General features: G+C 42.7%; 1 protein-coding gene across 4 annotated transcripts in view; it reads right to left on the reverse strand.

Moving 5' to 3' along the window:
* Window positions 1–692: 692 nt before the first annotated feature.
* Window positions 693–26,435, reverse strand: part of NOCT (nocturnin) — a 26,119-nt gene continuing 376 nt past the window's right edge. Inside the window, exons 1-5 of one of the 4 annotated variants that reach the window (XM_029940896.1) lie at window positions 26,371–26,408; window positions 7,429–7,466; window positions 6,175–6,254; window positions 4,147–4,416; window positions 693–2,702 (exon numbers count right to left, since the gene is read on the reverse strand). In XM_029940896.1, the coding sequence (XP_029796756.1) occupies window positions 1,867–2,702; window positions 4,147–4,408 (1,098 nt within the window). In that variant the 5' untranslated portion in view covers window positions 4,409–4,416; window positions 6,175–6,254; window positions 7,429–7,466; window positions 26,371–26,408 and the 3' untranslated portion in view covers window positions 693–1,866. Of the gene's footprint in view, window positions 2,703–4,146; window positions 4,417–6,174; window positions 6,255–7,428; window positions 7,467–10,758; window positions 10,783–26,370 lie in introns of those variants that run through there. The other 3 variants (XM_029940895.1, XM_029940897.1, XM_029940898.1) reach the window with 3 other exon arrangements.

Below are 26,435 nucleotides of genomic sequence, written 5' to 3' on the forward strand. Positions count from 1 at the left end.
CTTGTAAGGAGAGTTCCATTATAGTCCTTTCCCCAGCTTCTTAATTTATGGGCACATCACCATCACAAGGTATTTCCGGTTCTTTTGTTCATTAGCATTCCCACCAACCCCTAGCCTAACCCTCAGCCCACAGCCTGTTAATTCATATATTGGTGGACAACACTTTAAATTCAAACGTTTTGGTTTTCATTTTCATCTGGAATTGCGTGCTTAAAGCTGGTGATAGTTTCTCTTCAGGCTGGAGTACCTTGGGGTAGGCAAACAATATTTAATGCTGGTACTAGTAAGTATTCTCCTCAGTACTGTTTCTCCACAGCACAGGACTACCGTCAACATGCTCAGGTTTGAACCACGTGACAGTTGGTCTAGATGTTCTTCCTGCTTGCCCTTCCTTCCAGGCAGCCCTAAGATTTTACGTCTGCAATGTACTGAAAACTTCATTTGCTTCCAAAGTAGCTCCAATGTAGAACATTTGGGTGAACCATTTTGGGGACTCCAACCTTGATGTCTAGGATACTACATAAGCACTGCACAGATGCCTTTCATGTGCAGTGACAGATCCACCTTTGTCTGCTTTGAAAACGAAGGTCTGTGTGAAAATGGATACTGTTGGTCACCACGTTAACAGTATTCATAGATCAAATCTACTCCCAGACTCTTTTTGGACTAAAAAGACAAGATATTAAAAGCACTAGCTTTAAAAGACCATTTATTATTCTTAAATATTTACAACTCATGGGTTAAAATATTTATCAGTTTATTACCAATAGGTTATTTGTTGGGATTTTGTTTGGAGGGGGCTTTGCCTGTTATCTTCACCACTTTTATTTCCTATGGAAGAGAATTCCAGGTTATCTAACTTTTTATCCTCTTCTTCCTTGACGTTTTGAACTAGTCACCTGGCTATCTTAGGACATTTCAATGAAAGCTTCATTAATAGGCTTTCTAGTTTCCCATCTCTGAAAAGAAGGTCCACTTGCTTCCTTAGCCACTGCCACAAAACAGTTCCGAAATAACCCACTATGGGAAGCACAGTCCAGTACAGACAGACACCGGGTGACTTCAGATGTACATACCATTACATTCCACTGGAAAACTATAAATGCGTAACAGTGATTAAATAATGAAGACTGGCCACGGAGTGTCTTTTAGGAAACACAATCATGGGAACGTGGAGGCAGAGCAAGGATTACTCTGCTGGTACTAGTAAGAATGCATCAAGGAAACCTGATATTTCCACTTAAATAACAAGAAAAGATGCCTTTGGGGTAAATAGTCCCTTTGTACACTACTATTGTTAGACCTGAAGTAAAAATATCTTAAGAGATTTAAGAAAACCACTATAAATTACTCTATATCTTATGTTTTGAATGGGTTTATAATGTTCATAACGCTCTCATTTACCTAATTTTACATGAAAATATAAAAAAATATTGCCATGCATATCTTGACATTTTAAAAACCCACAAATAAATAACTTGAAATGCTATCTAGAGAAACTGCTCCTGTATACTTATTATTAATTATGGAGGAGTCAAGCAAGTCTATTTTTACATAGCATCCTTAAACTGAAAAAGCTACAAAACAAGCCTAATTTGAATGCCTTTAAATGATCAAAATGTAACGCTAAGGGAAAGAAAACAATAGCAGCCAAAACTGGAGTGCAAACACCTTTTTTGCTGTAGGTTTTAATGGAAAAGGTTTGTGGACTAATAGGATTCCTGGGTTCCCAAGGGCATGCTGGAAACATGGAAAAGGATGGAAAGGAAATTGGGAATCCTCCCTCAGGCAATCTGTTATCCTATTTTCAGTTTTCCTGAAACGTCCCTGGTTAAGACTCTTGTGATGAAAAATACAGACAAGCATTTATAAAAGTCCATCGGGTTCCTCATTAAAGCTGAAGTCACACACTAGAGACAGGTGGTCTGAAGGGTAATTAAAAGATGGTAGCCGGTTGGGTCCAATCTGTTCTTCAGTGAGCAGATCGAGGGCGGACCTCACACTCAGAGCATGCTTAGAGTACCAGATATAGTCCAGCGTATGCCGGCACTCCCCCGAGGTCCGGATCTTCCAGGTCGTGTACGGAGGCTCCGACTGCCCATCGGCACTCAGCAGCTTGTAGGCACTGCTCAGGTTGAGGCTGGAGGAAGCAAAGTGTTTGTAGACCTCCTCTGTCGGCTCTGCGTTGAAGTCCCCACAAACAATGAGGGGAATCTTGGCTCCTTGAGTGATGTTCTGGAGGTTCTGGAGAAGGTCACAGCCTTGAGCTGAGCGAAATCGTTCCCAGCCGGTGCGTGCTTTCAAGTGGGTGACGGCGATACAGAACTGTCGACTGGACTCCTTGCACTCTAGAGTCTGTGCGATGGCCACCTGATTGGTCTTCAGCGTCATGGCCGTCAGCCTGATATTGGCACTATTGACTAGCTTGAATCGGTTCTGGAGAAAAAACAAGGCACAGCCGTCTGGTCCATTGTTGTGTTCTACATCTAGACAAGGTGACCAGGGCTTGGGGAAAAACGTGCCTTGATAGCCCAGTCTGCTGAGGAGTGGCTGGAAGGTGTCGAAATAGTGGTCCACCTCTTGGAGGCACAATATGTCAGGCTGGTAGGCGAGGATTTCTTCTAGGATGAGACATTTCCTTTCTTCCCACTTGAGTGCTTCCACAGGGCACTGTACAAAGTTGTCTTTTCCTTCTCCAAGAGCTGAAATAAAAAAGCCAGGCAGCCGTCAGCTAGTACGGAACCATGACTTCTAAGCACCCGCCAGTCTCCTTACAACACTTCCTCAAGACCCTCGGAACGCTGCCTCTCCTTCAGGTGCTTTGGGTGATTCTTCTCTGTCCAATCTGCATTAACCTACCCAACGAAATAGCCTCGTACTACCCAGATGCGGCAGGCAATTTATTTCCTTTCCTATTAGAACTGTTTCATGTGACCTTTTCCTAGGATATAAGAGAAGGTTCAGCTTTAACCAGCGTTCTTTACAATCCCTGGGATCTGAACTATGTCAGATGAAGTAAATATTTAACTCTGTACACTAATTTCTTTTAAAGATTTTATTTTTAAGTAATCTTTACACCCAACATGGGGTGAAAACTCACAACCCCAAGGTCAGGAAGGAGTCGCATGCTCTACTGACGGAGCCAGCCAGGTGTCCCATCTATACGCTGATTTTAACACTAACTATAATGAGCCATAAGAACCGATGCAGACACGACTTGGAATGAATAGAATCAATTTTAAAGAGTAGGTTTTTCCTACTTATGGATGAACACCTGGGCAGGGGATCATATCAAATATTGGAAAGTCAGGGTATCTGCCCTTCTTACAAAAGCTGCCTTTGTTTCTGTTTCTTAAAATTTCAACTGCCAACATGAAACCCAATTAAATTCTACAGAGAGTTGACTGATACCTAGGAAAGGCAGCCTTTCTGCCATAACAACGTAATTTTAATAAACTAAAGTATTATCTCTTTGGCCTCAGGTTACACAGATACATATGGGTGGGAATCTGGCCGCAAGAAACCCAGACTCGGGGCGCCTGGGTGGCTCAGTCGGTTAAGCGTCTGACTTTGGCTCAAGTCATGATCTTATGGTTTGTGGGTTCAAGCCCTGCATCAGATACTCTGTCCCCCTCTCTCTGTCCTTCCTCTGTTTGCATGTGCTCTCTCAAAACTAAACATTACAAAAATTTTTCTTAAAAAAAAAAAATACCCAGACTCGCCACCACCACAGAGTCCCCATTCCTTGCAGAAAAGTCTTATATGTTACCCATTCAGCAGACTTAGTTTCTGCCTTGCAAATGCGATCTTAGTGCTGTGAACTGAAAGGTGGAGGCAGTGTGAAGTCGGAGGATGATAAGAGGCAGGGTCCTTTAACTGTGGGTGTGCTAGGGAGCAGACACTGTATTTGGAGAGCTTACAAACATGGAAGGCAGGACATAAATCTTGAGTTGCTGGATTTGTTAGTGAAAACCAGAAAGAAGGCTCCCTTTCTTACTCTCCCCTTCTAGTCACCCCAGCCTCCTACACCCCTATCTGCCCACACCTCTTCCCTCCACATAACCCGTCGGTGCTCTCAGGATGTGCAGGCACAGAAAGGCAGCCACAGCAGACGCGGCCGCTCGGGCACGGAGGCAGCGGGCATACCCTGGGCGAGGATGTTCCACTGCATGACCCTGATAGGCGGGTGGCTGCTGGGGCGATCCGTCCTCAGATCCACAAAATCCCTCTGGAACCGGGGAGGTCGAGTGTGCAGGACGGCCCGGCATTCCTCAAGGAGTTCTTTAGGATCGATGGGCTCCAGATGTTCTGGATCAGGTGACACCAAATACTCTGGGTGCTGGGAGGCGGTGCTGCTGTTCAGGGTCTTGGCGAGAGCACTGTAGAGCCTGCTCGTGCTGTGGCCCATGGAGCACACTGCGGGGAAGGGAGCACAGTTACACACGCTGCTCGGCAACGACGTAAAACAGTCACGGTCCCTGGAAGCCAAGAACCTGACAGAGGGCAATGCTGCCATGTTCATGGAGAAAGTCATCTCCACAGAGGTGGATTAACGGAGTTTCCAGGTTCTAGCTTTCTACTAGGACAGGTGACTGAAACACTGATGTGAAAGTCGGTTTCTGCTGAACTAAGATAATTCTTAAAAGGGAGAAATATCCTGATCTTTATGGCCTCTTCTAATTTAGGATTTGTCTTTATAATTTATAAACCCAGTCTTAATGGAAACATGGCTCAACAAAATCCACATTCCTTTCTTCTTTCTTTTTTTAATGTCTTTTTTTCATTTTGAGAGAGAGAGAGAGAACGAGCAGGGGAGGGGCAGAGAGAGAGGGAGACACAGAATCCGAAGCAGGCTCCAGGCTCTGAGCTGTCAGCACAGAGCCTGACGCGGGGCTCAAACCCACGAACTGTGGGATCATGACCTGACATGAAGTTGGATGCTCACCTGACTGAGCCACCCAGGCGCCCCACCACATTCCTTTTTCTAAATATTTTATTAAAAATGTGAAGGTTGGTTTGGAAAAAGCCAGATGTTAGAAAGCCCATGTTAGTCCTGGAGAAGAGACTGGGTTCTAGGAAGCTGTTGCTCTGGCCACCGCACATGTGTAGCTCCTCTGTTCTGGAAAATAACAGCTGGGCTAAATCCACATTGTTTCTCCAGAGGTCCACTATACATCAGGGCTCTGAACATGACTGAGCACTACAGTCTATAATATCAATTGCAAAATTTTTTATGAATCCAGAAAAGGGGTTGGAGGGAGAGGAAAGAGAAGGTTGCCCACAACTTCCGGGATCCTGTGAGGAGGAATGGGGTGGAGGGAGCAGGAAGCATTTTCTAGCGCTCCACTTTTTATCCTGATAGATTATACTTCACTAAGGAGAGGAGAGCACAATCTCCCACTAATCAGCATGAGGGAAATTATACTTATAAGCAGGTGATGGATGGCTCTTTTTTCCTCTCCAGTACAGCATAAATTAGGGTCAAGTTTTACTTGGAACAACCTCCAAGATCCTGTGTATGATGAAGGTCGGTGAGGAGGGATCTGGAGTTCCTACCACATCCATATCCTCGCCTTCTCTTCAAAGACACACAGTGTTCTGGGCCGCCTGGGTGGCTCAGCAGGTTGAGCATCTGACTTTGGCTCAGGTCATATCTCATGGGTCGTGAACAGTTCGTGGGCTCCAGCCGCGCATTCGGCCCTGTGCTGACAGCTCGGAGTCTGGAGTCCTGCTTTAGCTTCTGTGCCTCTCTCTCTCTGAACCTCCCTGCTTGTGTTCTCTCTCTCTCTCAAATATAAATAAACTTAAAAACAAAAAAAAAAAGACAGTTTTCTTATAAAATACATGATCTGGGAGGCTGATTGCATCTGAAACCAGCAGTCAGTCACATCCACTGTGGCAGGTCACAAAAGCAAATGCAAATATTTACCACCAAATGTCCTTAAACATCAAGGTCAATAAGCATGCAAGCATGCTCTCTGTTGTTCCTACTCATCAACTCAACATAGTTTGTTTCCCCCAGAAAGAAAACTAAATTGAGGCAAAGAAACACATCATACATTTCATTTAAGCAAGCCTGTTCTTTCACACACGTACATGCGCAAACACATGCACACACCTGTTTCCAAAGTGTCTGATTTGAATATGTTAAAATATTTTTGTCAATCTGCTTGCCTATCTGAGTGGATGGGTCCAAGGGAAGGAATTTTCTTCTTGGCTGGTAATACAACTTTGGAAATCTTTCTTCTGTACTTCTAGTTTTCAAGAAAAAAGAAGTTAAAGGTCTTGCTGGTTTTTCAAGTGTAGTCTCCAGAACAGTAGCACCACCCAAACTGTAGACCAGAATGTCACAGGCACCACAGCAAACTCCCAAGGGCACCACGGGGTATTTTAACTTTAAAATGTACAGCAATACTTGACATGTGTCAGGCTCTAAGCAAATTACTAGCCTGAGGGAGCTTAGTTTCAACAGGACTGCTCCACATCCTCCTAATGTATCTTTGTCAAGCTGAGTTTTGGGGTGGTTACTGTGATAAGAAAACAAGTATGCAAAAATGAACCTGAAGAGAGTAATAGTGTCCAACAGGAGTCTAAAGTTTGAGGAGTTCTATGAAGCCAGAAAAAACATCTTAAACCACACTTCTTTTTAAAGTTAGAAAAACCTTCACATAAAGAGAATAACATCCACTTCAGACAATGAAAGCAAACCAGAAAGACCCAGAAAGCAAATCAAAACCGTATCTTACTGCAAATGAGCCAAACATCATTGAGAAAATGATAACATAGCCTAAATCAGAATTAAGAAACTCAGAAATGAGGCAACAATCAGTAATTTAAAAAAATAATAATAAAAGAGCATTTGAGAGATAGGGACAAATATTATGTGCTTATTTTAAGCAAAGAAGATCCAACATATGGGTAAAAGAATTCTTGTAGCAGGAAAACCAATGCAAAGAAATGAAACAAATACTAAAAACTATAAATCAAGAAAACTTTAGAGAATACAAAATTTCAATCATGGAGGGTTGAACTAAGTTCTGGAGAGGTAATTAACTATAGTTAATGCTGCTGTACTGTATACTTGAAATCTTCTAAGAGAGGAGATCTTCAGTGATCTCAGCACACACACACGAGGTAGCTGTGAGGTGACAGATGGTCACCTGGTTGAGGTAACCATTTCACAGTGTATTTGTAAACCAAAACATCATGTGGCATATACTTTAAATATATACTATTTTGCTAATTATACCTCAATTAAGTTTTAAAAGAAAAAAAAAACTATATGAGGTTAAAAAAAAGACATTTTGGATATATTTAAATATCACATACATAAAGGTCCGCCTTATCTTTGTTATTCTAAAACAAAATTAAGAAAAAAACCTTAAAAAATAATACTTGAAACTACATATTGAAAGACACATCACATACCTGAGAATATCAACCCAGAATGACCAACACCAACTGGACTGTAAAGAAAAAGAAAAAAAATCCCTTGGACATCTAGGCAAAAAATATCAAGTAATTCATAAGGAGTAAATTAAGAGTATCATCAGACTTTAACTGCAACGTTTTATGCCAGAAGAAAATGAAGTTACATACTTGAAATATAACTCAAACTTTATAAACATGGCTCATCTACATGTAAACAAGGAATCTGTATCTAGCAACACGGGAATATTGACAGACTCCATGAGCCCTTCCTGAGAAAATGAGCAGGGCTGACAAACTGTAGTCAGAGGTACTTTTGCACAGTCCTTGAGCTAAGGTGTTTCTTTAAAAAAATTTTTTTTTAAATGTTTATTTATCATCGAGAGACAGACAGAGACAGAGCATGATCATGGGAGGGGCAGAGAGAGGGGGAGACACAGAATCCACAGCAGGTTCCAGGCTCTGAGCTGTCAGCACAGAGCCTGATACGGGGCTCAAACCCACAAACCATGAGATCATGGACCTGAGCCGAAGTCAGGTGCTCAACTGACTGAGCCACCCAGGCGCCCCCTAAGAACAGTTTTAAAGGTTGTTACACAGACACATACACAATACGTAATAAGATCACTTTTGGCTCTCAAAGCCTAAATGTTTACACTACCCAGCCCTCTTCAGGAAAATTTTGCCACCTCTGGAACTAGAGCACTAACTTCACACCAAGAAACAAGACTTTGATATAAGATGGGTGGTAACCATTAAATATATAGCTACTTAGAAAATTAAGCCTAAATGAGGTTGAGAGAGTACAATATATAATGGCTATGTGATCTCACAACAAACTTATGAAGATTTAATACAACTGAAAAAGGGGCAGGGAAGAGGGACCAGAATGAGGAAAAAAAACCCCATATATACATATATACATATGTGTGTGTGTGTGTGTGTGTGTGTGTGTGTATACATATATATATGTATATATGGGTTTTTTTGTTTTTGTTTTTTCCCAGGGAGTGGCTGGGTGGCTCAGTTGGTTAAAGGCCTGACTCTGATTTCAGCTCAGATCATGATCTTGTGGTTCATGAGTTCGAGCCCCCGCATCGGGCTCCTGTGGAGCCTGCTTGAGATTCTGTCTTCCTCTCTCTCTCTCTCTCTCTCTCTCAAGAATAAATATTTAAAAAGATATATTCAATTAAAAAATTTTCAACTGGGGCTGCTTGGCTGGCTCAGTCGGAAGAGTATGCAACTCTTGATCTCGGTGTCATGAGTTCAAGCCCCATGCTGGGTGTAGAGATTAACAACAAAATAAAATAAATTTTAAAAACCTGTAAATTGTTTTCAGCGATCATAATTAGTAGTGGTAGTGTTTGTATTGTTATTATTGTGAGACTGCTTAGTGTAGATGTGAAACGAAGCAAATGGATAGTCTAATTCCATCAGTCTCTGTTGTCCTTGTTTTGGTTTGGTATTGAAAATGCATTTATAGGCTTTTAGCCACAACACTCAAGGAAGACACTCTTGTTAAAGCCAACACATTTTGGACGAATTGCAAATTATTAAATCTGATCACCTATCTTATTTGTGACTCGGCCTCTCAAAGTCTTTTGGTGGCTTTCAAAACTTAAATCTGCTCTCAAAAGACAAAACTTTACAGCAAACATGAAGGAGGACACACTGTCGCAGAGCCAGGTACTAAGGCCTGAACGGGACAGATGTCACCACACCAATTCTGCTGCTGGTTCCATCACTGTTTATGTGTGCACAGCTCTCTAGAGCTGCTTAGCTAGCTTTCAAATGGGGGCCTCTGTCAAAGGAGCCACATTTCCTCAAGATTATTTGGAAAATGAATCTAGGTTAGAACTGGTGGCAACCTCAAAATAGCATCTCTATTATTTGCACCAGAGACACATGTTATTTCTCTTGAGAAAACTTGCATGTATGTACCAATCAGAATGACTTTTATTCCTCTCATATTTGAGACCCAAAATGGACAACTTGATGTGTTAACAAGTACAGGTGACCTCGAACAACACAGGTGGAACATGGGACTCAATTATATGTGGAATTTTTACTCTAAGTGTATTTTCTCTTCCTTATATTTTCTTAATAACATGTTTTCTCTAGCTTGCTTTCCTGTAGGAATACAGCGTATAATACATTTAACATACAAAATATGTGCTAATTGACTGTTCACGTTATCAGGAAGACTTCCTGTCAACAGTAGGCTATTAGTAAAGTTTTGGGGAGTAAAAAGTTACATGCAAATTTTGAACTGTGCAGGGAGGTGGGACCCCTTACCCCGTGTTGTTCGATAGTCAGCAGTACCTGGACATGGAATGCACTGAAAATAAGCCTTTAAAAAAGTTTTACTAGCACAGACTTTTTGCTCGTTTCACTGTGGATTTATTTACCTGCGAAAGATGTCACTAGGCTAAAATCTGAAGATACTGGAGGTAGAGGGAAATTGTTAGGGAATATTATTATAGTCTTGTCTCTGCCCCTTATATCTTAAAGAAAACTGAAACATGATCCCTAAGGTGGACTGATGCGAACGTGAATACCAAATTCTATAATTAACAAAGTGACCCGGTACCTGCCTTCCAAAAGTAAAGCACTTGGGAAGCTGACTAACCAATCAACATGTTGTATCGTGACCCTGAATCAGCAGAGAGAACAGATGCTGCTGAAAGACGTCTCTGCTGGTCTACCCACTCCTGCAGGAGGGTGTCAGGCTGTGTTTTCACTGGGCACTCTGCAATTTAACCTTTTACTCTCTTGGGAGTGGCCTTGGATGAAACTCTAACTTTTTTTTTTCCCAATGTTTATTTTAGAGTGAGAGAGCATAAGCGGGGCAGGGGCAGAGAGAGAGGGGACAGAGGATCTGAAGCAGACTCTGTGTTGACAGCCTCGAGCCCCACAAGGGGCTCAAACTCACAAACTGCAAGATCATGACCTGAGCCAAAATCAGGCACTCAACCGACTGAGACACCCAGGCACCCCAAAACTCTACTTTTCTAATCTAATCTAATCGTCCTCAGGGATAATCTGTCCATAGTACATTAATTTTACATTCTTATTTCCCTACTGAGTTTTGGGAAGGGCACTTCATACCAATAAGATGTGTGTTGGATCTTTTCTCAAGAAGTTAACAAGTGTTTGGGGAAAGATTAATACACATGAACTAATGAGAGAAAAACTGAATACTTACTATGTGGAATGGGCTAGGGTATAATAAGGGTTAATTAATCAGAATAACAATAACCAGAAAAAGACTAAAAAAAAAAAAAAAAAGACTTAAAATATGGAGCTCTCATTCCTGACTAAACCACTTACTTGGCCCATCGCAGGTAGCTCCCACGATGTCCCACCTCACTCTCTCACACACACATGCCTGATGCCAGATTAGTGCTCTAGCCCGGTGCAGACAGACCAGCGAATGGACTAAAATCTCTGTCTTAATGGAGCTTCTGCTGTAGTGCGCAAATACAAGACCACAGTCATATGGTGAAAACTGCTACAGAGAAACAAACTAAAGGAAGCAGAGGAGATAGAGAATGCTAGCAAGTGGGGAGTTCCTAATCTGTGTGGGATGCTCACTAAAGATGGAATTTGAGCAGAGAGGTGAAGATTATAAGGTAGTAAATCCATTAAGCCTTATGGAGATCTTAAAAATTTTTTTTAATGATTTTATTTATTTTTGAGAGACAGAGACAGCGGGAGCAGGGGAGGGTCAGAGAGAGACGGAGGCGCAGAATCTTAAGCAGGCTCCAGGCACTGAGCTGTCAGCACGGGGCTCGAACCCACCAACTATGAGATCATGATCTGAGCCAAAGTCGGATGCTCAACTGACTGAACCACCCAGGGCGCCCCAAGTCTTCTAGAGATCTAATGGAAAAACAAACATTCTAGGCAGAGGGAACAGCAAATGCAAAAGACCTGAGAAAGGAACATGCCTGGCAAGGCACTGAAATGATATACAGAATGAATAAAGATGAGCTAAGGGAAGCAGTTACGACAGGGGAGCAGGTTACAGAGGGCCCTGCAGGCCATTCTAAGGACTTGAGCCTTTATCTGAGATGGGAATCCACTCGAGAATGTTAAGCAGGAATAAGAATCTGATTTATAATAAAAAAAAACCCTCACTGGCTGATGTATTAAAAATACACTACGCTGTAGGCAAAGAAGGACAGACATAGAAAAGCCATTAGTGGACAATTACAATCATCCAGGCGAAAGACAGTGGCAGCTTGGACTAGCAGTTAAAGTGGGTGGATTCTGAATAAATCTAAAATCGGAACCAGTAGGTTTTGGTAACCTGGATGTGGTTTGAGAGTAAGAAAGAGTGGTCTCAGCAGCGCAGCCAGAGAAACGACACAGGCTAGGAAGATTTGGTGGGGTTTGCAGAAAATCGGAGTTTAGCAATTAGATACGACTGAGGTTCAGGAGAGAGGGACACACTGGAACTAAAGGTTTATTAGGACAAGTTAGTGGACACTTGAGACTAAAGTGAGTTTAGAGAGAAAACAGGTCAAAGGATTGAGTTCTGCGGCCAAATGGGGAAGATGTGGTGAAAATCTGAGGATGACAGGCCAGAGAAGTAGAGAATAAGGGAAGCATGACCTTCCTTCCCTCTTGTGTCAAATGCTACTGACAGTTCAGGCAGAATAAAGACTGAGACCATCTGGATTTAGCAACATGGAAAACTCCAGTGACTTTAACAATAGCCATTTCCAATTTTTGGAACTGTGGGGAAAAAAGGGAACAGGAAGAGAGCAGAGATGTATTTTGAGGAAATTTTTCCCTGAAAGGGAGAGAAATGTAGTGGCCAGAGATGGACACAGAGGATTTTTGGAGGCTATTACATATTTAGTTTGCTAGCGGGGGTGGTGGTGGGGGGGAACAAAAGGGAAAACCGCTGAAGCAGGAGACTGTGGATGGGAAGGGCACGAGGAAGCCACATATCCTCTCCCCCAAAGCACTATAAACCCGAAGAGAACTGTCAAAACCAACTATGTAAATGCTCTGGATATAGACCAAAGGCAAACAGCAAACAGAAGCTTCTGTTCATGACAGGTACTGACCGTGGGGGAAGTACAGTGTGACCTGTGCCATTCCTGCACCAGGGCTGTCGCCCCTGCCCCTCAAGCTCCACGCGAATAGTTCAACTAAGGCAGCAAGGACATCCAATCATCATCCAGAGGCCCTGTTGGCTTCCTGGGTGAATCTATCAAATATTCAATTGTTCACAAACCGCCATTCATGGCTTCCCCTGTACAGCTCCCCTAGAAGACAGTCTGGCAGGTTTTTATAAAGCACAGACTTACATATGGCCCAGAATTCATGCCCCTGGGTATTCTATCTAAGTGAACTGAAAACCCATGTTCCTGCAAAAAATATGTACACAAATGTTAAGAAGCAGTTTTATTAAGAATCATTCCCAACTGGAAGCAACTAAGATGCCCTTCAGCACAGGAATGGATAAACAACCGCGCAGAGCACAGTATCCGGCCGTGAAAAGGATCAAGCTGTCGATCTGCAAGTCATCCTTGCAACATGGACAGCTCTCCAGTGCGTTCTGTAAGTGAAAGAAGCCGGACCCTAAAGCTTACATGTTATGTGTCTGTGCCCATATGACATTTTGGAAAAGGCAATACCATAGATCAGTAGTGGCCGGGGGCTGGGGGAAGGGTGGCTGACTAGGGGAATACTGGGCGTGACGGAACCGATCTGTCCAGTCCTAGAGTAGTATAGACACGATCTTAAGCGTTTGGCAAAATCCAAACAACTGCCTGTCAAAAAGAATAAACTTTAATATGCACAAATTTAAAATATCAACCAGGAGGTGGAATGATCTCAAGAGGGAATGCAGACTTTGACAAATGACTCTAACTGCATTACAAACAAACGTATGGCAATCTCACAGAAGGGGCTCAGTAAAAAGGGAGCTATGAGCGGATTAATTCTGGAAAACAGAGTTTAATGGGAAACTACATGGCTCAAGACTAAAGGAACTATATTCTAGCCACTAAAGTTTCTCATGGGTGTAGTAGGTGTTAACAGTCTCAAAACTGCTTCATATGTATTGGGGTTGAACATGTAAATGGGTAGTGAATGACGGGAAGCTTATTTCTCACTGACAGAGAGTAAAGTTAAGATACACAAGGAAAAAAGGCTAGAATGAATCATGTGGCACTGAGCTAGAGTCAGAGACATCAGGATGAATTCATGTTTCATTTACTATACACAGAAGCTATATAGATACAGAAATAATTATGGATATGCGGAGGTCTCTGATTTTCCACTTGCTGTATGCCATTAGCTAACAATTTAGTTATCTCTGCCATCAACCTGCTTTTATCCATTCTAAAAACACGTATTTTATATCTTTATATGCCCAGGATTACTGTAAAGATAAAAATAAAGATATGAGCCTAAAACATTTCTTATAAAATAGAACATCAGGGTGTTCAGGTAGTTACCTTCAGCTCAGGGGAGGATCTCACTCCCAGGTCAGGACCGGGACTCTCTGCTGCCAGGGCAGAGCCTGCTTCAGATCCCGTCTCCCTCTCTCTCTGTTCCTCCCCCACTTGTGCCCTTTCTCAAAATCAAACATTGAAAATATTTTTTAATATGATACAATAGATTGAAAGCAGATATGTATACAACTCATACAAACACAGAGCATGTAACTGAATGTTTTAAACTGGCTGCATATATGGTCACAAGAGCTGGGAGGTGACGGCTATCAAGCTGTCTCCATGCTCCTCCAGAGACTACAACTCTACCCAAATCATGGAGAATCTTCCCCTACTCTGTCTTTATATTTCTAATATCCAACCTAGATTTTCTATACTTTAAAAATATTCTTCTCATAAAGTCATGAGACAAAAAAGAAAGGCGTCCTAACTCATTTTCCCCTGTGCGTTCGGTTTTTCTTTTCTGTTCCTAGTCCCAAGAACATATAAGCTTACTTAGTTATTTCTTAAGGCTGTATTGTCCAAAACTTTCTGGTAACATACAGACATGTCAAAACAAGTGCAAAATCCCAAGCTAGGGAATTAATAATGAAAAGCAAACACATAAAGACTCCACAGCTCTTTCTGCCCCTGGGCCCATGCTTTAATAAAACCTTTTTATTATGCACCACGGGTAAAAAAACCCAAAACAACATTTCAACTACTATTTTTGCACTTAAAACACAGTGCTAACCAAGGCTTAGACTCACATAAGGACTACAGTGTCGTAAGGCTACAAAAATGTGAGAACATAAGAAAGCTAAAGATTACGGCGCACCTTTCTTTCTCCCCCCACTAAAAATGATGCCAGTGATAGCTAAGGATTACTGAATACTTAACCTGCACCATATACAAATTCTTGCTTTAACTGCGTTTTCAGTTAATTCTCTAACAATCCTCGGAGGGGAAGTAGGGACTCTTATCATGCCCTTTTTACAATGAGGAAAAGACTTCATATCAATTCTCATTGTTTCTCACCTGTTTTTTAAAAATAACATTCATTTTTTCTTTCAGAGAATTAAAAAAAATTCTTCCCACACATGAATACATGCCCAATTTCAAGATTTTAAGCTATCCTCGTTTAAGTTTTGTGCCATAATAGGGATTGCTATATGGCACTTTAAAAAGATCTCCAAAGGCCCAGGATGCTCACCATCCAAAGCCAATTTCCTCAGGTGAGAGAGTATAAATAATTCATCCTCCTGGAAATTAAGATATTGAAAAGTATGAAATCTTGACTAAACTTTATCTGGCACTCAGACTGGCTTGTAGGATAGTTTTATATGTGTTTAGAGATGGGTATTTTTTTTTTAAAGTTCTTCTCAGTACAAGGAAGTCACTTTTTTTTTTTAATGTTTACTTATTTTGAGAGAGAGTGAGTGTAAGCTGGGGAGGGGCAGAGAGAGAGAGGAAGAGAGAGAATCTCAAGCAGGCTCTGTGCTGGCAGCACTGAGCCCCGGGAAGGGCAGGGTTCACGAACCATGTGTGGTATGAGATCATGACCTGAGCTGAAATCAAGAGTCAGATGCTTAACTGAATGAGCCACCCAAGTGCCTCTGGAAATGGGGATTTTTTTTATTTGACCCCATATTGTATTTGTCTTCCCCCCATGCATTTTGTTGAAAAAGTATCAGCCGTCATCCTCCGAGTGATACACATTATGTAACTTACATAGGCAACAGGCAGGTCAAAATAGAGTTCTTATGCCTAGTAAGGATACCATTCCTGCTTCTTCCTTTTTCTAAAAGCATATTTCCATATACATTTAGAACTGGATATCTTCACCCCTTGCATGACTACCTCACTGCTATTTTACTTTACAGAAACAAATAACTCTTCCCTCCCTCATAATAGCCTTTAAAGAGAGAATTCACATTTAGGTTTCTGAAATACAGTAGTAGTATGTAAACATCCCCCATTCAGTCATCCCTTTCCTAGGAAATAAAGCACAAGTGGGCTAATCGCTAAAATATAGAATCAAACTTTACTCTTCATATCACCAATTATACATACTACTAAAGCAACAGGCACACTACAGTATAAGTTCCTGAGTGCCAACCATCAGAGGGAAATAAATGATCAAGACTTAAGTGAAACACCTTCACACCATATTCAGAATGCTGGATGAGAATCCTAACACTTGAGACCCAAACTGACTAGGCCTACCATCCCAAGCCGGCCTAACAGCACTTAGAAATCACAACAGAAAGACATCTCTCCACATGTTTCTCTAGTCACCCAGCAGTTGCATATTCTGGAGTTTGCCCAAACTATTCTGTCTGTGAATAATTTCTCTCACAAGTTTAGTCTCCTGAAACTGTGGCTTGACCAAAAACTAAACAAAAATCAGGATAATCTGCATACACACCTGGGAAGCTGCTGGAGCTGACCAACCCCAGGCCCAAGGAAACCTCAAAGAGCACAGTAGACAAAAACTGTAAACGACAGACGTCACAGGAAGCCATCATGAAAACAGCAATCCTGTGCTGCCATCTGCTGGCCATGTGTTGAAACACCTCAGACAGCTTACTTGCCTTGTTCAGTAGCCAATTTTCATTAGGCTTCTTAGGGTAACTAATCAAATACACACATTAAGAAAAGATGCCAAGAGACAGCAAGGTCCCGAGGTATCCTGTCAGACACTGACGGAAGAACTGGCTTACACTTGTAGAGTGTTTTATGGTATACTGAGTACTTTGAATTCTGATCCCTGTTACCCTCTCAAAAACTCCTTGGCTCTTTCATAGATGAGGACACTAAGGTTCACAAGTTTAAGTGACTTGCCCTGAGTGACTGAAATTTGGTGACTAGAATTTTGTGAGACTATAGTTGGGACCCTCTCTTTGGGGTGGTAGGCAGGTCGACCTGGTAAACGCACACTAACTGCCTTCAATTTTGTGTTAGGAGTGTGGATGTGTAGTACATTAATTCCTGGATCCTAGGGGCTGGATTCTAAATGCCAATGTAGGAAGATACGACTTTCTGGTGAAGGCCAAGTATTTTAGCCAATGTCCGATCTTCAAATTTCTCTTGTTGAGTACTAATGACTTAACGTGACAGGCAAGCCTGGAGCACTAAGCAATCGAGTATGTTTGTCTGTGAAACCCCTGTGGCAAAAGCTTCAACTTTTCTCAGAAAGGTGGGGCTACCGTTTAGAAGAGGCAAAAAACATCTTAAACACAGGGACCCAAGTTACGCTGCTTCGCTTCAAATCCCAGCTCCTCCTTTTATTAATAGGACCCTGAATAAGTTATTCACCATTTTGTGCCTCAGTTTCTTCATCTGGGGATTACTCTCATGTACTTGGCTGGGTTACTGTGAGGATTGAGTTAAACTAGATAAACATCCCAACTGGTTAGTTAAATGTTAGCTCTTCTATCATATGTAGTGAAGCGCACTTTCTGGGTTTAAAGAGAAGGCTGCTCATATTTGAAAGTCTGGCATATGCCAGTTCCATGTGTTTTCATACTCTTTCCAACATTTCACCATTTCACAGAAAGACACAGGTTAGGAGATAAGCACACAGGTTTTCAAGATTGCACAATTACTGAGAGGTCTGCCTCTAGAGAAAGTTCTCGCACCTTGGACTCCTGCTCTTCAGCATCTCCGGCAGCACGTACAGTCAGGACGCCTGTGATGGTGTCCCGCCAGCACACACAGGACCAGACAGAGGTCGAATTCCACCCCGTCTGCCAGCGTCACTGCCCGGGCACGGCACACAGTGTACAAGGCAGTGCCACAGCCTGCACGGCAGTTCTAGAGACACCAAGTGAAGGTCAGGGCTCTCAACCTAACGTGTCTAAAAATACCAGCACCTAGACAGTGTGACAACCCAAACGACCTTCCTCACCAGGCAGCAGGCTATGCAAGAACGCCACCATGTTTTCCAGGCTCAGCCATACCTTCAGTCACGCCAGGCTCATCTAGAAAATGTCACTAAGGAAGAAGAAATCTCTCCACGACAAGAGCTTAGGTTAGCCATTTTAACTGGTGCTCAACTGTGAGGCTGCTTGACCACGTCCACAAGCCATTTCCACAAACTGGGCTTTTGCTAGCTCAAAGTGAAAGGTGACAAGGTAGGAACTAACAGAATGTGGAGGAGCTGCTCTGCACTAGGACATGAAGTCTGTGTTACTACATCATGCCCCCCAAACGGTGCATTTTTATAGTTATGAATAGAAACGTGAAAGCTGACGGGAAAAATCTGCTGATAGCACAGACATTTTCCCTTGTGACCGGGAGTCCACAAACTACAGTCCATGAGGCGAATCGAGCTGGCACCCTGGTTTTGTGCTGCCTGTGAGCTTTCATTTTTTTGATGTTTAAAAAAAATCATAATGGTTCATAACATGGGAAAGCTGTGTGAATTTAAATTTCAGTGTCCACAACTTAAGCTCATATCCTGTCCATGGCTACTTCTGCACCGCAGCGGCAGAGTGGAGGAGCTGTGACACAGATGTATGGCCCACAAAGCCTAAAGTATTTCCTACCCGGCTCTTTACAGAAAAGGTTTGCAGACCCCTGTTCTAGAGTATACTGAAATGAAATTGTATAGCCAGTTTGTATATATTTCACAAAAACCAATGAAAGATTTTCAGTCACTTAAGATGGGGGAAACAATTTTCACATATAAATTTCCATGGCCTTACTCTTTTTTAAAGTAGGAATTGAAACAAATAATTTAAAAAAATAGGAATTGATATGTTACATACACTCAATAGGTCACTGGGCGTGAAGCAGAACATACATTTACTCTCTCCTTCATAGGAGCTTTCAAGAATAAACTAAGTGTATTGAAAGTTTAAAAAGAATGAAACCATAGTATGGGAAGACCAGGAAGGATGCCATCAGTGGGCCAGGAATTTGGAACAATTCCAGGACGACAGAAACAGGCAGGTCTGCATTGGCAGAGAAACCAGGGGGAGGGAAATGTAGTGCAAGTTACCAAAGGTGCATTAAATACGGTCCCTCCCAAGGAGCTGTGAAGAAACTCCCAAGTGGAGTCAACAGAGATGAAGGGCAGGAGAAGCAGAGGGGCGATTGTTAGGGTAATTCATTCCAAGAATGGTGTTTGAAACAGCTGTGCCCAGTCCCCTAACTTCGGGTCTCTCAGACAGACAGAAGCTTGCAAGGGTGGCTTCGGCCTGTGGGATAGAACCAGAGGACGCTTCAAAGAAAAGTGGGAGATGTGCCTTGGAAAGGCTCCCAAGGACGACAGATCCAAAAGAAAAGTGGACCAGGGGCTCCTGGCTGGCTGGCTCAGTCAGAAGAGCATGAGACTCTTGATCTCAGGATCGTTGAGTTTGAGCCCTACGCTCAGTGTAGCGATCACTAAAAATAAAAACTTGAAAAAAAGAAAAAAAAAAAAGAGGCAGATCAGATGAAGGTCTCACTCTGACCTCAAGAATATTTTTAAAAGTAGGGTGAGGAGTTAAACAAACTAGCGAACACAGAAGCCTTCCTAGCTTTGACAAAGGTCTCCAACCTGCTCTCGGGAAGCCTTCCTGTCTGTCCACCGCAGAACCTTCCCGTGTACGGAACCATGTAAACTGCTCTTCCCCTTAGCAGAGGCCTGTGGGAGAAACAGGCTTCACCTATCTATGTGTATTTAAAGCTACAGGAGAGTATTATGAACACATAATAAGCTTCTATGAAAAAAAGCCACAGAGAACTAGAAAATGTGTAGAAATTCTATTTTTAAGTTTATTTATTTATTTTGAGAGAGTGAGCGAGCAGGAGAGGGGCAGAGAGAGAAGAAGAGAGAGAATTCCAAGCAGGCTCCATGCTGTCAGCACAAAGCCCAACGCCCAATGGGGGACTCGACCTCACAAGGCGTGATATCCCGACCTGCGCCAATATCAAGGGCCAGACGCTTACCTGACTGAGCCACCTACATTCCCCTGGAAATCTTAAATGACTGAAAAATAGAAATATTCAGGAAAACTCACAAAATGCATGAGATAAAGACATTACAAAATGACAGAAGAGACACAGGATAGATCCACATGGCCAACAATCTGTCTAATGGGAGTTTAAGAACATGAGAACAAGGGATGACAGAGTTGATAAAATAATCCAAAAAATAAAGATTAAATGGGCTTGCCCAATGCTGAGACATTTTTTCTGATAGATTTTTGGAACTCAAAGCCTAAGAAAAATCCTGTAAGCCTCTAGAAATAATACTCATAAAGACATTTAAAGTTTTGAGACAAAAGATTTTTATTAATGGGCATGTGTTACTCCAGTAATTTAAAAAACACTTAATTTAAAAATTCATCGTGACCTTTTTTCTAAATAAAATTCAGAACAAAGTACCTGAAAGAGAAATGAATTCCAGAATACATCTCAGGACACCTATCAGACCTATAAAGATCTGAAAGATAAACTTCTTTCAGTAGTCCCTGGATGACGGTTAACAAACATGACAGAAAAAGATAAAAAGGAAATCCAAAACTATTATATTCAAGGTGTCTTTAGAATCTGCAAAGTACTTTACTTTGTACCCTGTACTGCATGGGGTGCTGAGAGTTAGGGGTGTGCCCGCGGACTGGCAATGACCAGCTCGAGGACCGGCAGCTCGAAGAGCGCGGGGCGGGAAGGCCGTGGGAACAGGCCGCGCAGGTGTGCCGGGCGCTCCGCACGTCCTGCTGCAGTAATTCTTGACCGTACTTCTGTCTGCACGGTAGCTCTTGCTTTCCCGGCCTTCTCACACTACCCTGATTCTGAAGCTGGAATAAAACTGGTTTTAAATTCCTCTTCTCTGCACAATCTCTCAGAATCTAATAGCAGAATCTAACTTTTGGAGGCATGAGAATGAGTGCACTGGTAAGAAACTTCTGGCAAGCTGCTATGCATTTAGTAAAACAAATCTCCTCACTAGCTGTCCATCTACCTGTGTGGTAAGAGGCTGTCCGCCTGGGATACACATCAGGATCACAGGATGCTCAGGCCCCACGAGTTAAAATTCAGAAGATCTGACTGGGCCTAGGCATTTTAAAAATTTTTATTTATTTTGAGAGAAAGCACAAATGGGGGAAGGGCAGAGAGAGAGAGAGATTGATTGACCCAAGCAGGCTTTGCATTGTCAGCAAGGAGACAGATGCGGGGTTCCATCCCATGAACCTTGAAATATGACCTGAGCCTTAACTGACTGAGCCACCTAGGTGCTCCCTACGCCCCCTCCTGCCCTCCCCCCTGGCATTTTTTGATACTGGGAGGAGAAAAAAGTATTCCGGGGAGACATTCAAATGACAGCAATAATTTTCTTCATCCCTCTTTGCCCTGAGCACTCCTGCCCACATCCCCGACACTGAACTCATGGTGTTGCTGTGACACCAGCTAGAGACAAGAGGACAGCTAAAATCATCCACCTGGGGTCTCACTCCATCCTGTGGGAAGGCTGGTTTTCACCTATTCTAGGATAATAAATTCAAAATATTTTAGCTGCTTTTCATGAAAGTACAAGTAAGTTTAATACAGAGCCAAATACCCATGCACATTATCATTGAATTTCTCAGTATTTATTCAAAAATGATGACCATTTTCAAGTATATCAATCCTGATTAGAATTTAAGCAAATACAGGGGCACTCAGGTGGCTCAATTGGTTAAGTGGCCAACTTTGGCTCAGGTCATGATCTTACAGTTCATGGGTTCGACCCCGCATTGGGCACAGCTCAAAGCCTGGAGCCTGCTTTAGATTCTGTGTCTCCTCACTCTGCCCCTCCCCTGATCACGCTCTGTCTCTCTCTGTCTCAAAAATAAATAAACACTAAAAAATAAAAAATAAAAAGAATTTAAGCAAATACAGACACTTCTTCCCTTCCTCCTCCTCCTTCTAAGGCATCAGAAGATAACTGCCTCACTTCTCCATTAGTAAACATCCTCATAATCTACATGGTACCGCATCTATCCACACTGCTACACTTCCGTTACAATGTCAGGCTCAAATTCTTCCTCACTCAATTTTCTTAAATGCACCAATTCCTTCCCTTTCTTTAAACCTGCTTTTGTTCAGGTAAATGTTCTTACTTAGAAGGCCTCCGAAATTGCCTTGGAGCCCAAGTTCAAAGATCTTAACACTCCTCCAGGATCCTCTCCCAGGTTTCTCAAACTTTCCAAATTAAATACCTTTGGAAACGAGGAGTGCAGCTTATAAAATACTCCCTAAGTTTTCCAGAAAGAATCTCTCTGGGGCACCTGTTAAATACACAATTTGGGGTGTCTGGGTGGCTCAGTAGGGGAAGCCTTCTAGCATCCAACTCCTGATTTTGGCTCAGGTCATGATCTGGGAGTTTATGGGTTTGTGCCCTGCATCAGGCTCTGTGCTGACAGTGTGAGGCCTGCTTGGGATTCTCTCTCTCTCAAAATGAGTAAAACACACACACACACACACACACACACACACACACACACACAATCTCTCTCTCAAAATGAGTAACACACACACACACACACACACACACTCTGGACTAACCAGGCTTCTCCCAGGAGGAAATGATTCAAACACATAGGTGAAAGACAAGAAATCTGTACCTTAACAATTGTCCCAGATTTTAGAAGCACCTTTTCCGATGGCATTCATTCATCCCTGCTCCCATACCTGCCCCCTTCCCATGTGGTCTTTTCTCCCTGGCTGTCACCCACCGCTCCCTTCCAGGGATGGACCTTCCTTTCACCTATGCCAAAGCACTTTTCTTCCCAACAAATCCAGCCACACTGATTTCTCTTTCTTCTCAATTCCTGCCGCAATTAGTTATGGGATACAATATTTGGCCTTTTAATTATACTGTATTCAATAAAACTTGTGGATTGAATGATATCAATTTATCTTTCTTCTTTTTTCTAGGTCAAGTCCAGTGTTGAGACAGTAAGCAAGATTAAATGACTTGCAAAGATTCGTACATAAATGTGTGGAATGTGATTCTAGAGCTATGGTTATTAGCTCAAACACCCCCAACAGTTCACTATTTAAACGATTAGCACTGATGCTGCAGGGAAACGATACCTCAGTTCTCCCACAAGGAAAGCAATGTATTCTGTAGGAACTTGATAATTACAAGATTTCCCATTTCTTCCCTCTCATCAACAGCTTACTCACAGAGTTAAGGGACATACTAAATAAAGCTGCCTCCTGAAATGAGCTGGTATTTGCTTTTAAAATTGTCCCAAGAAAAAAGCAACATGTTCCAGTGATGGTGAACAGTAGTTCAGCCAACTCTTAATTATCTGAGGAGGAGGGATCTGGAAGGCAGCACTTATAAACCCACAGATGACTCCCAACTGATTTCATCCAGGACAGCAACTGTGGCAACTGCTGCTTCTTTATGGGGGTGCTGTCCTTGTGTGAGCAAAGACAGCAAAACACTGAGGTTGTCTCCAAGTTCCCCTTTAAATTCTAATAACCTCGGATTTGATGACTGTACTCATCTTTCTAGTGACCTCTGATGGATTGCAAAGGGACATGAGTTAGTAAGCAAATTATCAAATGGAGTTAAGGGTTGAGACTCATTACCTACCCCCCAACCTTCTACAAGAGACTCTCCGAAGGAAAGAGTAGCTTTCAGCTACCTGAAGCCTTCTCTTGCCAGATGTCTAAACTTTGGGGCATCGAGGAATCATCCGTAGTGTTATTCTCATTGTTAGTTTGTTAAGTAATGTGTCCACCACCACCAATTCTATTAATAGGTCTCTAGTAGGATCCATTAGTCTGCGTTGTTAAAAGCACCTAACGCTGCTTCTGGAGCTGTTCGGAAAACATTTTACAGGTGTGTCTTTTCTCACCCTGCATGCTTCATGCTTTTCCCTTTTTGCTCCTGCCTTTTCCCAAATAAAATGTTTGGGCTTAAAAAAATTTTTTTTTTAAATGTTTTTATTTTTGAGAGACAGCGTGAGCAGGGGAGGGTCAGAGAGAGAGAGAGGGAGACACAGAATCTGAAGACAGGCTCCAGGCTCTGAGCTAGGCCCGAACCCATGAACTACAAGATCATGACCTGAGCTGAAGTCGGACGCTTAACCGACTGAGCCACCCAGGTGCCCCCCAAATAAAATGTTTTAATTTCTCTCAGTCCTAACCATGCTTCAAGGTCCTGCTCAAATACCAATTACTTCCTGAAGGCTAACAAGATCACCTTTGCTGAAAGGGACTTCCCAATCTCTGGCAGCCTCGTGCCATAAGCACACCTCTAACTACAAGAGAATAAAGGGTGTTTCATTTCATTCAACAGTTATTTCTTTTTCTAAGCTCTTCTCTCCTACTAGGCAGTAAACTCTAGAAAGGCAGACTAAGGCTCCCATTCTTTTACCTCCTATAATAAAGCACCTACAGAGTGTGTGAGGCATTCTGCAAAGATTTCCTGAATGAGTGATCCAGCGATGAGTGAATGAACATTTCTCCTAACAAGCAGCTGAAGCTAAAACTGCATGGAAAAGGAAAATGGCCTAGATTTTGTAGTAACTGTCTATGATAGCATAAGCAGCATAAAGTCTTTCAGTTTCTTTATTTGTAAAACTAGGGGGTTTCAGAGACTTTTTAAAAAGGTCACTAAACACCCTTCTGCGTCAAAAGCCTAATGCTCCTGACTCAAACCTGACCTTTTCCCTAAGCGACACCACCGCTCTCTGCACCACACAAGCGATGTGTACTCCCAAGATGTAACTACTGACTGACTCTGCCTGAGGGACGCTCAGATCTGAGCTGGTACTGGAGAGGGCCCGGACTGCTTTTCTTTTACTTCTTCCTCCTCAAACCAAACCACATTCCTCTTGAAAATTTCCAGTAATGGGGCACCGGGGTGGCTCGGTCAGCTAAGCCTCTGACTTCGGCTCAGGTCATGATCTCACGGTTCGTGGGTTCGAGCCCCACATCTGGACAGCTCAGAGCCTGGAGCCTGCTTGGGATTGTGTCTCCAGGTCTCTGCCCCTCCCTTGCTCACACTGTCTCTGTCTCTCTCTCAAAAATAAACAAACATTAAAAAATTAAAAAAAAGAAGAAAGAATTTCCATCAAGAAAAAACACTAAGAGTTATTAGATGGCACCCATCCTAACCGCTATTACACACGTGATGATTTCCTACAGAGCTGGGGGGAAAAAAAGAAACTGTGAATTTCATGCAATCAATGTGTAAAAAAATCTGAATAGGACTGTCAAGTTCACCCTTTCTAAAGAATAATATGGAGTTTAGAGTCTAACCAGTTTAGCATCCTAATTTTAAAGGTATGTCTCAGCCTGAACAACCACTGATAATCTGAGAAGACTTTAAAAGTCTTTTTTTTAATGTTGATTTTTGAGGGAGACAGTGCGAGTGGGGGAGGGGCAGAGAGAGGGAGACAGAATCCCAAGCGGGCTCCAGGCTCTGAGCTGTCAGCACACAGCCTGTCGTGGGGCTCGAACCCACAAATCATGAGATTATGACCTGAGTGGAGGTCGAAGGCTTAACCTTCAGAGCCACCCAGGAATCCTGAAGAGTTTCAAGTCTTGGCTTCAATTGCTTTTAATTATCACTTTCATTAATAAAAGGAAGTCCCACTAAACATATTTTTTTCTACTGCTCAATTTGTTCTTCTCAAATCAATCCAAAACTTTCTGAGCAAAATGTATTTATAACCTAGGATGGTTATACAAATGTCTTAAACAGCAATAACCTACCTTGAGCACAGCCAAAATACACTTTTTAGTGTGATGCAGTAATTGCCAGATTTGAAAGAGAACCTTCACTTCTTATTTAAAACAGTCCCATTAATTTGTATGTAATTTTTGGCCTCGGTTATGTGTCCTCAGGCAGAAACGGAGGTGGCAAAAAAGGTAAAATCCAGGGTATGTGATGTATAAAATTGGCTCTTGACAAACGGAAGGCATCACGTTTACAAGATTTTAACCCAGGTGTACAAGACACAGATTGACCTAAATAGTTAAGAGTGGAAGGCTCCGAAAAAATCCAAATATGTAAATGTAAAACCAGTCAAGGTGTGTTATAATATAGTCAGCATAACTTTAAAGAAATTCGTAACATCTAAATCATGCAAGCTACATGATCCAAAAAGTAGCACTTTCGATGACTTTTCTGCACAAAATTTCCTTAATTAGAGCAATAGGAAGTAAAACAGACACAAGTTAATTTGCGGCCTTGGAAGGGGCAGATTTAGCGTTAAAGTCAAGAGCGAGAAATCCCAAAGGCACCACACCCAAGGATCAAATGGGACCCTGAACTGCGTGCCAGTTCTTACCGGACGCAAGCCCCGGGACAGGCAGGGCAAGGGGAAAGCGGAAAAAGGGCACGGAGACGGCTATTCAGGGAGAGGAGGGCCGGCTTCCCGGCCAGACCCCAATACCCCCGCGCCCGGGGCTTCCCATTCATTCCGCGCCGTCTCCAGGTGGCGGCCGCGCGTCGGCAGCCACGGCGTTCGTTCTCCGCCCGGGACCGCGCACTCACCTGTTCGGGAACACGACCTCGCGGCGCCCGAGGCCGCCGAGGCCGCCGCCAGGAGCCGGGGGGAC

The sequence above is a fragment of the Suricata suricatta genome, chromosome 1 (assembly GCF_006229205.1).
Source record: "Suricata suricatta isolate VVHF042 chromosome 1, meerkat_22Aug2017_6uvM2_HiC, whole genome shotgun sequence".
NCBI classification, from domain to species: domain Eukaryota; kingdom Metazoa; phylum Chordata; class Mammalia; order Carnivora; family Herpestidae; genus Suricata; species Suricata suricatta.